Here is an 18364-nt window from a genome sequence, read left to right as displayed (position 1 = left end):
CATTACACATATTTGAAGAAGAATGCAGAATTTTGTCAAATGTAATATTATGATCCTGATTCTGATGAAGAAGTGAGACCAAAACTAAATAGAGAGGCTTTCAGCTATCATCTAACTCTGCTAATAGGAAAAAATAGGGTTTCTGATGCAGCTGTTCTGGAGGACAAAAATGTGGACTGAACCTAAACTATGTCAGCATAGGCGAAAGCAAAAGGATATTTAGCTGACTTAACTACAGACGTAACTGAATTATTCACCTGAAACAACATCAAGCTGAATGTAAACATCAGTGAAGATAAATAAGCTAAATTCCAAATACAGCTGCCTAGAGTGTTCAAACAGTCCAAAATGCTGCACAGCATATGATATAAAGCCACACACTGATCATATCTGCAGGATACTTTCAACTAGATGGAAATTTAAGTTGCTATGTTTTTTTTTTGTTCCTTTTTTTTGTGATACATTCATGTACACCTTGAAAATGGGACCTTTTTCAAATACACAAACAACCTAGATGAAATTGAAACTTTTTAATTTATATTTTGGGTCAATCTGATCAAACATCCCACTTTTAACGGGTTGTATCATCCATCCATGCATCCTTCCAATCGTGCATTCATCCATGCATCCATCTATCCATTCATTCATCCATCCTCTACTGCGTCATGCAGAGGATTTAGGGGTATTTAATTGATTTGAGATGCCATGCAAGCTTTTTTTGGAGCATCAGAAGAAAAAGAAAACATATGTTTGTTGTCATTCCTTCTCAGCTTCTGCTATTTTGACATGACAGGCTTTTACAATAATTTTTGTGACTGTATATCTCCCATTCTGAAGATCACATTTTTTAGTTATTTTAGATAGAGCTACAGAGACATATTTATAAAGATGACAAAAAAGTTAAACAATAGCTATTTATTTAGGACCAGGGCTGCAAAAGAAGTTGTTTTAATGAAACAAACCTACTTCTCAATTTTAATTTGTAGTTAAGGTTTTGTTTTTGGTTTAAAATGTGTTGCTATATCAACTCTTTACGGTATATACCTGGGCAGTTTTGTCTGTGTATCTGGAAAATCAATATGAGCAAGCCTGTGAAATTGTAAAAACTCATTCACTCTGAAACTCTCAAACATCTCTCAGGGAAGTAAGCCAATGCACAGAGACACTTTAACACTTTAACACTTTGCCTTGTATAGCTTTAAAAGAACAAGACAAAGGTTGATGGAGTTGGCCACCCTTAGCCAATCAGAGCTCTCCTACTATTGTACAATCAAATAAACTGTTTCTGAGCTCCAAGCACTGTATCACTGTCCCTGGTTGCCTATCGATTAGTCATGCCTGGGTGCTGTCATGTGCAGGAGTCCAGGGAAGTCCCTAATTGGCCAGTCCGGGAATGAAAGAGACAGAGAGGCAGAGCGGGGCAGACACTGTCAGAGGAAGGTAGCACAGAAAGATGAGGAAAGCTTAGAGATAGACCTGTGAACATAGATGCAGTCTGATATTTTTTTTAAATTATTGTAGACATACCATTTTATATAAGAGAAAAAAATAGATATTATTAGAGAGGGCAGACAAGGAAAAAAAACTTTTTTTTACCTGTATTTCTTCTGGATGCAAGAAAAGGAAAATCATTTTGAGACTAATTGAACTTACTGCTTTTAGTTTTTTCTTTATGGAATATCAGAACTATAGTATGACCAGACCTGCCAACACATCTGGGTGAAGGCATGATGTGCAGAAAGGTAGGTGGCTAAAATGAGTTGACTATCTGACGGCTGGAGGAGAAATATTGCCAAGGGAGTGGCTAAATTTTCTTTGTGGAACGTTTGAAATGATCCCTGAACTAAGTGACGGAACTAGCTGGAGATTGGACTCATTGAAGTGGTTCTGCTGCTTTCCTCTGGTTTCAAATCGTCTTGATGGTCCTGTGGACATTGGAGGCTCGGTGTGCTTTTAAAATTTTACATTTTTCTAAAGAAGAATGGTTTGCTTTTCAGTGATCTGAGAGAAAAAAAAGACAAAGCAATTACAAGATTTCTGGTGACTGTTTCTCAGCTTTCAGATATTCAGCAGGTTCAGATAAAGAGAAATACTCATATACCCAACTATCATCATTACTGGATATATGAAAGATTCGCCTGATCTTGAAATTATGACTGAAATAGTCCAAAGAGTTGCTTTCATTTCTCACTGCTTTATAACTTTGTCATAAAAGAAATCTACAAAAAACGGAGAGAAAGTAATTTTTTTGTTCTTTTTAAAAATCTTTGACACAATGACCACCTATTTTCACAATCATGAATTTTGTTGTAGCCCCAAAAAGCCAAGTTCTACCAAGGGAAAGTGTGGCAAAGGGAAAACCAAGTCAGGAAAAAGCCATTCCAAGCAGAACCAGAGATTGTTGCAGCTGCCAAATCATCAAATGCAATCTTCACAGCTCCACTCACTCAAGCATTTACCCCAATCAGGAAAGCAAAGTTGCCATTCTCAGAAACAACTGCTTCCTTCTCCTTCTCCTAGCTATTACCACATAGCACCACTATCTCCATGTCATCAGCTAGATCCGTCATCAACTACATGCCACCTGGTGCAACAGTCATCAAATAACCTTATGCACTCGCCAAGCCAAAATCAACTTCGTCTATCTCCAAGTCAGCACCAGCTTCATTTATCTCCGAGCCACCACCAGCTTCACCTGTCAGCAAGTCATCATCAGTTCCAGCATCCGGCCCAGAACCTTCAGCATTGCTGCCCACCGGTTTCGCCCAGTCATATTTTTACGTCACCTTCATCTAATCAAATCTACCAACACCACTGCCATTCATCTAGTCACCACTCCTTGTTTCAGCAGTATCAACAGCAGCAGAACTGCTGTGCTCCTCTTCCTCATGCCTCCCAGTCGCTATCCATCCACCCATTTCACTCACCACAGCTACCCTTGTGTTCTGGGCTGGGAGGAAATGGATGGAGCACGCTGCCCACCAACTTGACCACCAGGGCTTCAAGAGGGAAGTTTCCCAACCTTAGAGATAGTGTAAAAAAGAGTCCCACCAAGAGCAAAGGCAAACTTGCTAGCAATCCATGGCCTAATGACACATATATCTGGACTGCACACTCAGCAGCTGCACATCCACATGTGCCACTTCGTCACCACTGTCGACCAGTGCACACCCATATACAGGTAGGTTTACAGTGATCAGGGGCATGTATGTTTGATTTTTTACTTAGAGATAAGCAGTTATTTCTTGCTAGAAAAAGATATAGAAATAAACTTAAGCAAACGTTTGAAGGTACATTTATCTGAGAAATATTGTCAGTAACTTATTCTTCTTTAGAAAATGGAAATTAAAAGCAAATTTTTACCTTATTTAACATATATTTTGAGAAAGAAAGTAAGCAGTAACCTGAATCTTGTATGCTTACATTTTTTTTTTTAAATCGGTAGTGGTTTATTCCTATATTTTTTTAGGCTGTATACATTGTAGAAAGCAAACCCTGTAGACAGCAATCATCCATTTTTTTAAATCCTGTTTCTGTCATTTGTGTGTTTGTTATTTGTGTCAAAGATCCCCTTGAAAACTAGTTTTTTCATCCCAAGGAGCTATCCCTTCAAAAAAATTTAATATAGATCAGACATTATAGTTAAAAATTGCTGATAAAATAAAGTATAGGTATATATGGCTATAATCTCCCTTAGGGGTGGACAATAATTCCATATCATTGCATATCATTATATAATTATATTTTATAAAAAAAAAGAAATATATTTTGATAGAAATTTAGTCTAGGCCTAATCCCCCAATTCAGATGCATTAGGAAAAAAAATACATTTTAGAGACTACCACACTGCAAAATCATACACAAAAAAATGAAGTTGAAAAGAAGTTGGTTCATTGTTAGGGTAATTGGCCAACCTAAATTATCCTTTGATATAAGTTTTTTAAATGTGTATTTCATTATCTGTTTTCCCATTAATTATTTTATGCACATTTTGAAGTGTTGTATAAGACAAGGTTAATGGAAATTACAATATTTTAAAAAATATTGGATTTTAAGAAAATAAATTTTGTGGTCCATGCTAGTATGCCAAATACTTAATGTTTTTTACATGGCTGCGGTACCTCAAGCTCTAATGGAATTATGGTTTAGGTAGCTTTGTTAAATCAATCTGAAATATGATTAATTTTTTTCGCTTTTTTATTGCTGTGAAATTTCAAAACTTTGCTTAAGATTTGCATACGGATTTAATGAAAGCAGACAAGGTGAGATAAGTATATTTGTATAGCACAACTTAATACAAAACAATTCAAAGTGCATGAATCAAATGAATAAAACAATTAAATACAATGAAAGTAAAAGCAGAGTAAAAGAAAGTAAAGATAAAAAGATGATTAAAGAAGGCTGTAAAGCAAAAAAAGCAGTTGGACCACAAACAAACTAATTATACCTGAGTTAACAGCAGTCAAAGGCAGTTTTAAACAAATGGGTTTTTAACTTTGACTTTAAATAGATTGTTCAAGATAAGTGGAGCATACAAACTAAATGCTGCTTCTCCATGTTTGGTTCTAGTTCTGGATGTAAAGAGTAGGCTTGACCTAGAAGACCCAAGTGGTCTGGGAGGTTGATGACAATAAATCTGTTGTCAATAAGTCTCAATGATTTATTGACAACAGAGGGATTTTAAAGTCTATTATCTGAGCTACAGGCAGCCAGTGGATTGACTTCAGCAGGCTGATGGGTTCTACTGTTTTAGATCTAGTGGGAACACGAGCAGTAGTGTTTTTGATCAGCTGCAGCCGTCTGATGAACTTTTTTGGCAAAACCTATAAAAACACTGAAATGACATATTCAAATGTCGTTTCAGAGTGTTTTTGTTGTTCTTTTGATTTGTAAATACAAGAACTGACCAAGCAAGGAAATGCTAACCAGCATGATATTTTGGAGAGTTACTGTGCTTCGCTCTTGACAAGAGAGTAGATTACTGATGGAAGGATAGAACCTGGATAAGGCCATATATCAAAGAGATAGGTATGTAAGCACTTATTTGCTTTTGAGCAAACTTTAGCAAACATTGTTTCTTTTTCTCCCCTTCTAAAATAAAACTGCAAGGTGTACTAAGCTAAAACCATCAATTTTCTGGGAGAAAACCCAACTCAGACTGTGGTCTATAACATTCCAATCAAAACATGGTTGACCATATTTGTTGTTGTTTTTTTTTTTTGTTTTTTTTTTCAAAGTGCTGCACTCACTAAAGTTGTAATGGGACTTAATGGGATCAATTGCCTTTTTTTTCTTACTATATTTACAGACCTTACAGGCACATTGTACTGGTCACCATATGGTAAAGTTCTGTTCTTTGAGTTGGGGTTAGGTTTATGACTAAGGTATGAATTCAGTTTGGGTTAGGGTTAGGTATGTTCGAGTAATAGTTAGGGTTAAGGTATGGATCTGGGTTCGGCCATATAGAATTAATGCAAGTCAATGAAATGTCTCCATATGTCATGACAACAAAGCTGTGTGTGTTTTAGTGTTGGGGACATTTTATACCCTGCAGCATTTCCAATTTATTTATCAAACTGTCAGTAAAGCACACAAGGCTGCACTCTGCTGGCAACCAATGTTTTTAACACCCATATCCTGTGTTGTAAATTATTTCATTGCCTTCAAAGAAAGGCTTGGAAAGGCCTGCAAAGCAGATTTTTTAATATCTCACCTATTTGCAAGAAACCAGTGGGATGTCAGAACATAATGAAAATGACAGTTTCAATCAGTGGAGTCACGTTCAAGATTGCAATTTCCAAAGCATCCATGTGTAAAAGTGTTGAATAAACTCTTCACTGTAAGCTGAGGAAGATAAAACAGCATAGCAACTGTCTGTTAATGACAGTTAGGTAGTAAGTGTGCTCTGGGTACAATGTTCAGAGATAGAAGCCACTTAGCTTGATTAGCATGATTAGCCGGGCCAGTCTGATTTGATTAGAGTCATGCTCTTTCTGATAAACTCATTATTCAAATAGAGTTTAATTGCAAATTAAGATAGACAGCCAGCCACTATGTTGAAAGCTTGTGCTTTTGTATAAACAGTTATCTTAACCAGAGTGGTGCACAATATGACATCATAGAAGATCCAGGAAAAAAGGACATTAGGAGAAAAATGCCAAAAAAAAAATGTCATTAAATTATCTGATATCGTGAAACAACTTGACATGATTTTTTAAAAATGATTTTCATGGCACGTTTCCATAGTTTCTGTGTGTGTTGTCTACTTTGTTATATATTTACCAGCATTTACTCTGCACAGTTTTATTTATTCTGACCCTTCATTAAATTGAATGAAGTGATAGGTTTTGATAAAGTGACAGAGGAACTAAAAAAGTTATTTGTACTTCAATCCAAACACACAATTTAAACAGTCTGATCACTTTGCCTTTGTGTCTCATGGTAAAGACTTCTGACTAAAGGAGTTAATCACTTGTTTGTCCATGGATCTCTGCCTGATGAGACAAACCACGGTTAGTTTGAATCCCTTACTAAGCTCTGGCTGGACTGAAAGGGGTAGTAATGCCATAATAACACAGCTGGTGTAACCACAATTATATAACAACTAACAATCTCTTGCACAGGGCAGCTGAACACTATCTGGATATGGATGCTGTGTGTGTTTGTGCATTTGTTCTTATGGCCTTTTCGTGTAACACATGACCCACCACACACACATACACACACCCCAGCATGCACAATCACACACATGATGATTATATAAAGCATTTTGGCTTGACTTGGCATGTCAATAAAAAACACCAGACTGGACACAGCTGACTGGTTGGATTTGTCGTTTTACAAGTGACCTGCACACACACTCACAGAAACAGACTGAAACAATATTTTTACAGTTGTGAAGGGGTCATATAAGGTTTCTGAAATGCAATGGAGAATTAAAAGTTAAGTAGGTTTCTGTCAGGGATTTTTAACCTGCATTACTGCCAACTAAGGTGACTTAGCACAAATTTTAACAGCTGATTTATAATGTCATTATGTGGTAGTTACTAGCAAATAATCAGTTAGCACATTAAAGTGACTGCAATACACCTGCAATGTTAGCTTGAAGCGCTATAAAGAAGAGGTTCCTAAAGCTGGGGGTCAGGACCCCCACTGTGGGTCACAAATAAACAAATGCAGGGTATTTGATTTTGTTTAAAAATAGGCGTAATGATAATGGTGAAACAATGGTTTGCTATAAATATTAAAATCTGAAAAAAATGTTTTGATTTGGTGTCACAAAGCAATAGCCAGACACATATGTTTGGGAACTATTGTACTAAAAGTGAGGAACATACATTTAATAGCAACATTTCTAATAAGCATATATATAATAAAAGAAATCATCTAACTTAAAAAATATATATAAAGTCCATTCTTAATAAATAATAAAAGTACAAAATATTTTGTGTATTTCTAAAAGCCTTGTACTACCTGTGATTGTAAAACATAATTTTTACTACTTTTATTTTATTTAATTTTTTTGTTATTTTTAAATATAATTATTATTTTTCATTTTATTTTGTGTTCTTTTTGATCCATTTGTTTGTGTGTGTTATTGTTTTAGCTGTTTACATCAAACACGGCCTGGAAAGTCGTTTGTATTCAGTATTTTATATAGTTCAACTGTGTATGAAGATCTTAGAGATTTTGTTTTTTTAGGCCTATACTATAATCTTACATTGGTATTTGTTTGTTCTTGTCCCCATTTACTTGTGAGGGGTTAAAATGTTTTGTGTCCCACAGAAAGGAAATCAAAAGATGTATTATTGTAGCAAAAAGCAAAACATTTTCATGTCATAAAATAAAATGCTGCTGAATATTTGTTTTTATCGATTTTTTTTTTTTTACCTTCAGGGCTCCATGTTTTATTTCAGAAAATTTAGGCCTTATTTTTTAAATTATTATTTCATTGCAGAACCCTAATCCCAATGAATCATTGTAACATGTGTCCAAATGAGTTAAAATATATGTTTTTCTTACTCAGTTTTTTGGCAAACACATAGAGATAATAGCAGCTGCCAACTTGTACTACTCCCACTCTGTGTGAGTGAACTCTACTACTTAGCCATGCCCCCCTGAACTTCCCCCCTACTTCTGCAGTCAAATCTGTACATTTGTCTTTTCTTTTTTTATTTATTTCTGTGTATTTTGCTTGTTTGCTTCCATCTTTTGAATTCATTATTGTTTTTTTCAACTGGCAACTTGCTCCTCCCACCATAACTATAATCCCTACAAACCCACCACACCCACCCCCCTCTGTTGCCATGTGTGATCAAGCATCCAGTCTGTTTGTCACACACTTTGGACAGAGGGGGAGATACACATGGATTGAGATGATGTGTGTATGTTTGGGAGAGAGAGATCAAACAGAGGAGAGATCAGGGAGCAGAACCGGGTGATGTGTGGAACAGATTAATGGAAAGGGGCTGATGCTGCTGTCGCTATGATACACATTTATACTTTGACGTTAGTCTGAACTGTCCATTTAGTTAATAACCCTGTTTGGTGCAGTTTTAGTGGTTTATTTTGTAGCCTTTTTTATTTTTGACTGCAATGAAAGAGGTTTAGTTCTTAGTCATACTGGCTATTTTTATTGTGGTATGTAGCGGAGGACTAGAGCTGCAACCGATGAACCTAAGAGGACAGAAAGCAGGAGGACTTGAAGAAAAGCAGTGGAATAATAGGATTGACACGTCTTTTGCAAATATGAAGTGAAAAGGCAACATTCTGAACTTTAAAAGCTTGTGTGTTTTATTATTATTATTATTTTTTTTTTTTATGTGCGTACAGAGCTCAGGCCGTTGCTAAAATCATTTGTTTTATTCTTTCCTTTGCGAGTCTGGCAAAACTAGGATTGTAAAACTAGGGAATCAGGAGCTAAGATGAGACCAAGAATTGTGTGCAGCGTGGAAAAAAGATGTACATATACATTTTAAAACATTTCTAGAATTTCACCTTACTTAAAAACATACCTTAGAAATACTACCTTCGCTGTACAATGTAGACATATAAGGTATAGTGTTAAAATGTTTGTATTGCAGCTCTAAGTTGCTAAAAAGCAGTTTATGGCAATATTTTTCTAAGTACATAGTGTGGTTTTCCAGTGTGGTACGTAGTACTGTCCACTATAAGGGCTGTGCAGTATGTCATGCGGTGTACGCAGTCGCTCCATGGTGGTAATCCATAGCAGATGTACTCAACATGCTGTACCAAAACCTGAGACGAGTAAGTTGTTATTGTTGCTTTATCTTTGGGTTTCTCACTAGTTGTAACAGGGTTTTATTTTAAAATCACTGAGAATGTAATTAATAAATGACTCTTTCCTGTTTTTGCAGGCCAACCCCCCTCCAGTGGTGGTCAATACCGACAGCGTAGACACCCCCCCATATGTAAGTATGGCTTAAACTGCACTGATTAGTGAACAGCGTCCTTTTAGTGGTTAGTTCTAGATAAGAATTATGTCTCTTTTTGGGTAATTATTGAGAAAAGCCAAGAACTGATGAATCATTTTAAAGATACTAGTGTTTTTTATGTTGTTTGTGTAGTTAATTATTGGTTTTGGACATAAGAATAAACCTATATGCAGCTTAAATTTGTTTATTGATTAAAAATCAGCCTGTTTAAGATTAAGATCTACATGTAGGTTGCTATACAGCATGTACATATACAATTTTATCTTAAAAACCTTTTACTTCCACTTCATCTCTGTTTAAAAAATAAAATCTCATGTTGAAATTTTTGCTTGTTTTTCGACACTCAATTTTAAAGGCATGTAGTAATAAAAAGGAAAAAAAATGCAAAACCTGTATTTCCCACGAATAATTACCGTCATAGTATAATAATTAATTTTAAAATGTCTGAAAGATTATTTATTGTCTTTAATTTTTAAGAATTCAGTGAATCTTTTAAAGGAACAACTTTCTCCACATTAAGATTAATTTGCCCTTATACTTGTTTTCTATATAATCTGGGATTACTCAGTCTATTTCCCAAAGAATGAAAAACAAAGTAAAAAAAAATCTTTTAGCACCACTTCGAAAGTCTAGTTCCAAAGGTTCGAAGAGAATGTTTTCTGAGCCTGAAAAATCTTTTTAAGGATATAGAATATGCAAGAGTGGTTTTCCTACATTTATGTGCTGTCTTTTGATGTGGAAATACAGTTTAAATGTCATTAGAGCTTGTTTTATGGCAAACGCAAGCCTGAATTCAGAAGCATTGGATAAAAAAGAAAAGTCTTATTTTTAACACAATATTCTACCCTTCAGAAAGAGAAGGACTTGCAAGCTTTAAAAACCATCCATATAAAGATGCCCATGACAGGAAAACAATAAAAATGTCAGCCCCACTGTTGTATCAAACACAGAGTTTAAAGCTTCTGCTCCTGCAATTAAATATCTATAATGAATGTTAGCATATATGTCCAGTAAATGTGTGTTTTAAAGGCTGCAGCATCCTATTTAAACAGAACTCTCAATCCAGAATTAGATAAATCCAGATGTCCTCCTAATGTTGACCAGCTGCTGCAGGGAATCAATGTGGTTTTGTTAGATAATTTTATTATGTAATTACTGTGGAACTGCTCCCTGCTGGACTGAATCTGTAAGAAATTTCAATTAGGGACGGATTCCCTTGACATTCAGATAACTCCCTTAATCACTGAATGATATTAAGGACTGTCCGTTGCTTGCTTTTTTATTGTTTCTGATAAAGTTCATTACCTAGTTCCAAAAAAAAAAAAAATTGAATATCTAAGCAATTTCAGTGCTGGTTTAGGAGTAAAGCAGGATCATGTAACCGTTGTTTGTTCAAATAATTGAGTTACACTTTTTATGCTGCAATGCTCAGTCAAAAGGGAGGAGGAGCATTTCTGTGGATGAGAATAGACTCACAACACATGGCATTTTAAGGGAGACTGTTTAAAATAGCAAATATTCAAAATCTAAAGTAATCTGACTGCACAAAGACACAGATTACAGACAGGCGGATTACATTGGCCCCTGGGGCGCCAGTCGACCACTGTATCTCTGTGTGGCTGTTTGATCTAGTGCATGCAGCAACTGCATCTACAAAAATGTAGTACCACCTAGAGAGTGTCTGAGAAGAAATATCTGTGTGCTTCTAATTCAGTTCAAAAGTCTGTGCACCCCTTCCTCATTGTCTATAGTTGCTTATCTGTGCATGGCCATGGGGGGCTGGGGCCTATCATGATGGTCATTGACAAATAGACACAACAGATTTTAAAGACACGTTTTTGAATGTGACATCAGAGATGCATCATCAGAAGCTGCGCATTAGGATTTTAATCTTCTGGATATGTCATTCATAAATATTATCCACTTTGATTTTGTATTATATGTTGTGCGATTTTTGTCGTTATATAAACAGGTTGATTAAGTAATAGTACACTATTTTAATGTTAGTGTTTCATTTTAGTTTACCTATATAGAATCAATATACTTATTGTATAGATATAAAACAAAAGCAGAGCAAGTTTATTTATATAACACAATTCAGTACATGGGCAATTCAAAGTGCTTTACATGAACTAAACAATAAAATAGAAGATAAATAAAACCAGAGTAAAAGCAAATGATGATAAAAACATGATAAAAGCAGGTAGTAAAACAAAACAGTTTGACCACAACCTTAAGCAAATAATACCTCAGTTAACAGTTAACTTCAACAGTCAAAGGGAGCTCTAAACAAATGGGTTTTTAACATTGACTCCAAATAATGTAGGCTTTCACCACTTTTAAAAATATTCTGCAAGTTTGTTCCAGACAAGATCACAGAAATGGAATGCTCCTTTTCTGTGTTTGGTTCTAGTTCCAGTGTAGGCTTGAACTAGAAGACCTGAGTGGTCTGGGATACACTGACAACAAATCTGTCATTTATTGAGGTGCAGATCCATTAAGTGATTTATAGACTAACAGAATGATTTTAAAGTCTATTCTCTGAGCTACAGGGAGCCTGTGGAAGGATTGCAGAACTGGGCTGATGTGCTCTACTTTCTTAGTTCTAGTGAGGACACTTGCAGCAGTGTTTTGGATCAGCTGCAGGTGTCTCATGGACGTTTTAGGCAAACCTATGAAGATAAATGCATGATTGAGTTTTTCTAGTTCTTGTTTGGACATTAGTCCTTTACTTAGTCCATTGTGACACCAATATTTTGGCCATTATCAGTGCTTTCTAACTGTAGTAGCTGAAACTGTGAGCTAACAATGGATCTCTCCTTTTTTGGTTGGAAATTATTACATCAGTTTTGTTTTTATTCAATTGAAAAAATTATGGAGCATCCACATATCTGTACTAAGCATCCAGGCAATGCCCTGATGGATTCATAGTCACCTGGCAGACATGGGCAATGTGGAGTCAACAAGTCATCTCCATGTCATGTATTTGTTCTACCCAGCCACTAAAGCAGGTGAGTCCAATCTTCACCGTGAATTAACCTGTGCAGATTGGACTCACCTGGTTAATTGGCTGGGTAGATTAAATACATGACATGGAGATGACTTGTTGACTCCACATTGCCCATGTCTGTCACCTGGTGGCATTGAGCTGTAAAGCTCTGTGTTGTTTGCATAGTTAGTTAGTGCAAAAAGTTAGTTAGTCTTGACGCTTGCTATTTACTGAGCTAAGAGGAGCATGTAGATGTTGAATAGTAGGGTGCCCAGAATGGAGCCTTTAGGAACCTTGCATGTCATTCTTCTGGTCTCTGATTTAAAGTTCCCTACTTACACATAAAAGTCCCTGTCCTTTAGGCAGGATTCAAACCAGTCCAGTGAAGTACCAGAAAGGTCGACCCAGTTTTCTAGATGCAAAGCACTGTTTCCTTTGTGAACGAGCTTGCAGTCCAAGCCGACAAAGCAAACACTGGCAAAATTATCCTTTTTTTAACATTTGCAATAAATTACAACACCTATGACATTTAGATAACAATTCAAAAATCCACTGTAAAAGGGACATTAAAACGTCTTTTTGCTTTAAAACAAATGGGGCATCAGCTATCAATTATTTCTGGAATTGAATAATAAATTATATTTTGTTTTTTAATGAATGACTAGTCTAGAAAGAAATATCCTGAGCAATGAGCAAGTGTTTGAACTTAAAAAGCAAGACATTTCAGATACATTTTAAATGGCTAAAACATTAAGAAATTGATTCAATGCAAGAAATGCCATGTGAAAAATTTTAGATACAATATTTTTATTTACATTCAAAATTCCTAGCAAAACATTTCTGACTGTTAATTTACATTTGCTTAAAAGTCTTATCTTTTATGCCTTACTCCCTTATATTGGATATTACTTAAACTATTAATTCCTGAATATCAGCAGTGGTTTAAAAATACTAACAGCTCACTGTTCCCTAAAGATGCTTACCTCATTTCATTACACAAAAATATTGTCTCTTTTTTTTCCTCTCTGACAGGTCAATGGAACAGAAGCAGACTATGAGTATGAGGAAATCACGCTGGAAAGGGTAAAAAATGTTCCATGCACTTCATGCACCAAAGAAATTTTACTTTGCATTTTATAAAAGGCTGCTGTCTTTCAAATTGTAATAAGTAGCAGACCTAACATATCCGTTCCTAATGTGTCTGACATAATGATGCACAAAACATTGAACATGTATAATAACCCTTGGACTTTTTCAAAGTTTGTTACATATCATCCAGATGCTTTAATGTGTTTCCCTTTTTGTGTGAAAGAGCAACACGAGTGAACGCATGTACCTTTAAAGTGTGTGAGATGGCTACATGGCTTTCAGTTTTTTTCTATTTAGAAATCTCAGTAATGTTGCATGCATTTGTATTAAGTCCTCCTTAATCGTATGCTGCTTAATTAAGATCTAGTGCAAAACCCTTTAGCACCTGTGTGTAGGTTCCAAAATATATTACCCTTTTTGGGGAGATCTCAAAAATTTGTTGTAAAGCATCAGCCAAAAAAAATGATCATAAAGGTCAAAGAACGCTTGACTAATCACGACTAGATGAAAATATCCAAAGCTTTAAACGTATCACTGTTCAATTCAAAACCCAAAAACAGAGGAAAGCAAACAACTTAAACATATGTAATCATGACCTTCCACCCAGACACAGGCTGTCCAAGCAGAGCATTAATAAGACTTCCAGCAGAGATAGTTGGTATCTTTGAAGATCCATAGCTCAGTTTGAAGAATTTGAAGCAGAAGATTATTGTTGTAAAAAAACATTTGGGGGAACCTGCTGTGGACTGAAGGATATATAATCTATATGTGTAGAAAACTATCAATAACTCCTTTTTTTTCTTTTATGATTGTTTTGTAAAATCTAAAGTGATCTCTCTGTTTGCAACATTTGAAATAATTAAGAAGTTAATTGGTATTACAAACTTTTGCAAGGACTCCTGTTTAGTCGGTCAAAATTTGGTAGATCTTGCTTCTGCCAAATCTCCCTTCTATTCAATCTCATCATTTGTTTTTACTGTTTTTTTTAGCTTTAGTGTTAGTCCATGTCCACAACTTGCTCCCCTGTCCTCTCCATTTCTTTTTTTCTAATCACCCACTTTCCTTTCACAGTCCTCTACGATTCCCCTTCCCTGATTATATTCCCTTTATCTCATCCCCAAGGCGGTCTTTCTGTGTCTCACTTTGCCGTTCTATTCTCTTGTGACCTGGTTCTGTCTGCTTGACTGAAGCTGCTTTAAAGTCACCACGGACATAGATGCAAACACAGCAGCAGCAGATATTACACTAGATCTAAATCCATGACAGGGCATGGGTAAAAGAATGCCTGCCAGCAGCTAAGGTTTCAAGCATGTAATATTATTTAAAATAACTTAAATGTTCTGGTTTTGTTACATTATTAAATTAATAAGAAAAATCAAAATATTCCACCTAGTTATATATTTATTTACACAGTAGATGTTTTCAAGTTATATTAAGATTCATGTTGATTATAGTTTTATTCAGGTTCCAATGAGAGTATTAGGTTTTGGCAGCAAGACGTTATAATCCTGTGTACAAATTATTTCATTATAACAACATCATAGGTGTACTGTGATGTGTTTTATAATAATAAACATCATGAGTATAATATATTTAAAAAGGTCCTGTTTAAAACCTTATAATTCTTTATTTCTGATTTTTTTTCTTTCCAATTTAAATGCAAACCAATATTTATTCGATGCATTGCAGCTCGCCTGTTTCCATCTCTCCTCAGTACCATTTTAGCTGCCATCTTTTATGCTGTAATGTGCCTTTAAGCATGACTATTATGAAGGTGACCTGCCCTGTTGATATTATATTCAGTTGTCTTCTAATGTTCTTTCATTAAATGTTTCTTAGGCAAGATAGGCTTGATTTTTTCCCACTATTCTTCTCGACCACAAGCCTATGCTAAAGCAATCATCACACGAATCTACCAAGAGGGTTTACCAGCAATCCTTGTAAATATCCAAGGTTTTGTGACGTGTGATAAAGTAAATTACAAGTCGGATTAGGAAGAGAAATAAAAAAGACTGACGGCAAGAGAGAAATAGAACTACAAGGCTTCTTTTAATGAACGACAGTAGGGAGAGCCCTGCTGTGTTCTCAGAGTGGATAATGTATCTTTTGTGTACAAAATATATGCAAGACCGACCGGTATTTCACAAAAAGAAATGGCTTTATTCTTTCTTTTTAATGTATTTTTTCTTCCCTGTAGAGAAAGTATAAAACTGTGCATTATTACTCACATAAGGCTATAGTAAAAACTTTTCTCTCAGTGAAACATGAATATTCAGCCTATCTAAAATCAACAATAATTTCAATCGTGTTACAGATTATTATATCAATATTTCCTACATATAATGCTATCTTTTACATTTATATAGTTACATTGTTTTAACTTTAAAACATACTGTAGACTTAAGCCAAAATATGTATATTATTTAGGTAATTAGTTAGGCTACTTGCTGTATAAGCCAACAGTTAATCTGATTCTTAACAAATATTGACATTTTTAAACTGGGTAAACTTAATTAAGCATTTTTGGCCCTTTAGCTACCACAAGATAACTTTGATTTCTTTGGAAACAATTTGGTTGCCTATTATTCAGGTAACTGAACAGCAGAGAGAAATATTTTGGCAGCCACCATATGGATACCATCAAATAAGAAAGTATTTTAAACCAAAGTGGTGTTTAAAGGTGTTTTTTAAACTCTGCTATACATTGATGGATGTAACTGGCATAACATGATAATCCATATGAAAATGAAATGTTTTCAAATTTATATTAGACTTGAAAAAAAAAACCTTACCAGAAATATTGTTTGATTATCTTTCATTTTTCATTGGAAAATTATTTTTGTTAGGAATTATCGGCATTTTTTTCACATACTTTCTTTCTGTTTGTATGAGCAGGGTAACTCAGGCCTGGGCTTCAGTATTGCTGGTGGCACAGATAACCCCCACATTGGAGAAGACCCTTCAATCTTCATAACCAAGATAATCCCAGGAGGAGCTGCAGCGCAGAATGGACGACTCAGGTAGAAGCAATTTTTTTTTTTTTTACAATGTCCTAAATTCTAAATTCTATTAACAATTCATCATTAAGTGAAGGAGGCTATCAAAGGTCACATTAGCACTGTAGGACTTTGCGTGAACAGATTTCTGTTCACACAAAGCTGATGTACTTTGTTTGAAAAGTGTTTGAAATCATATATGTTGCTTTTGATTTTACAATATTTCCTCAAGGATGTGTGATTATATAGCACCATCATTTACATACATATATATATTTATATATATTTTATAACAAGAACAAGAATTTAAGATAAACAGCTATTATTTTTTTGTAATTTGGAGCTGAAAAAAAGCCAAAGAAAATTTAGAATCTTTAAAAAAAAAAAACTATCGGTTAAATAAATACCAAAACTATAATTAGGAAAAGATATGTGGGGGAGTAAAAGCAGATATACCCCAGGTGCACACTTCTTTTACTTCAATTGAAATTCTTAACATCTAGCACATTTTATAATGAATATTAATATGCAATACCAACATTTGCAGCTGTACTGAATTACCCTTTAAGGTGTCTTTCACCTTAAATAAATTTTCATCAGTTGCATAATAGTTACATGTTTTTGTTGTTATATGCACGTACTTACCTTTTTTAGATCAGGGTAAGTGGCTGTAGATGGCTTTTTATTTATATCCCTTTTAGCCTTTTTAAAGGTTGACACATATCTGCCTTACTTCAATGACAGATCTTCCTCTCCTTCCCATTTTGAAAGATGGCTAATAGATATAGACCCCTGTGTTACATCACTTGTATCCCCTAAGAATTTTTTTTGTATCAATAAATATTAATTTGAAAATGTAAGGTATGAATTAAAACAAAGGATCTTCAGTTCCTCTTAAATTATTGCTAAGTGAAGCCAGATAATTTTATTAAATAAAGAAATAGCTCATAATGCAGGATATCAGTTGTGATGATCATATAGCAATTATTGTATCAAAGCTTTCCAATAATTGTGAGATAATGCTGAGAAAAATGATTTCAGTGCTTTGCCTTACATAGTCTATATTACTGCTGTGCAGGGTGAATGACTGTATAGTCCGAGTGAATGACACGGATGTCAGGGAGGTGACACACAGCGGAGCAGTGGAGGCACTCAAGGAGGCAGGAGGACTGGTCCGATTGTGTATACGACGCAGGAGGAGCCTCGCTGAGAGAATCATGGATATTAAACTGGTCAAAGGACCTAAAGGTGAGACTTTGCCATAAACACAATTATCACTGAAGTGCTGTACATCATTTTAACTTAAACATACAGTTTTTGATTTGAAAATAACGACAAAAAGATAAGTTAAGCATGAGATAAATACAAATAAATCTGTTTGGGTTTTTTTGAGTTCTGAAACAAAGTTTTCTCTTAAATCATATGAGTTGAAACTTGAAATCATTTGTTGAAATTATTCAGCTTGGGAAGCAGAAAACTAACCGATAAGTTAAAACAATTCATGAAACACCTTAAAACAATAATTTAACATAGATTTATGAATGTGCTAGTTCTTAAAATTAGTTAAAAGTTTCTGCAAGATTAATACATTTGTCAATTATAAAAAAAGATTTAAAATGTCATAAATATTACCTTTATATGTTGTTTTATTTTATTTTATTTTATTTTATTTTATTTTAGGTTTAGGATTCAGCATAGCAGGGGGTGTTGGAAACCAACACGTTCCAGGTGACAACAGCATCTATGTGACTAAAATCATTGAGGGAGGAGCTGCACACAAAGATGGACGGTTACAAATAGGAGATAAACTTATTGCTGTAAGAAACCCTTTTATG

The 18364-nt window shown here is 34.9% G+C and overlaps 1 protein-coding gene across 1 annotated transcript in view; it reads left to right on the top strand.

The window, feature by feature from the left end:
• Positions 1-18364, top strand: part of LOC107102374 (disks large homolog 1-like) — a 92003-nt gene that overhangs the window by 72124 nt on the left and 1515 nt on the right. The window contains exons 6-10 of the mRNA XM_015401658.1: positions 9378-9431; positions 13477-13527; positions 16429-16553; positions 17608-17777; positions 18210-18346. Of these exons, the coding sequence (XP_015257144.1) occupies positions 9378-9431; positions 13477-13527; positions 16429-16553; positions 17608-17777; positions 18210-18346 (537 nt within the window). The remainder of the gene's footprint in view (positions 1-9377; positions 9432-13476; positions 13528-16428; positions 16554-17607; positions 17778-18209; positions 18347-18364) is intronic.

This window comes from Cyprinodon variegatus, unplaced genomic scaffold, assembly GCF_000732505.1.
Source record: "Cyprinodon variegatus isolate N-32 unplaced genomic scaffold, C_variegatus-1.0 Scaffold1244, whole genome shotgun sequence".
Lineage (NCBI taxonomy): Eukaryota > Metazoa > Chordata > Actinopteri > Cyprinodontiformes > Cyprinodontidae > Cyprinodon > Cyprinodon variegatus.
The sequence above is the reverse complement of the archived record's forward strand: the minus strand, read 5'-3'. Positions and strand labels throughout refer to the sequence as shown.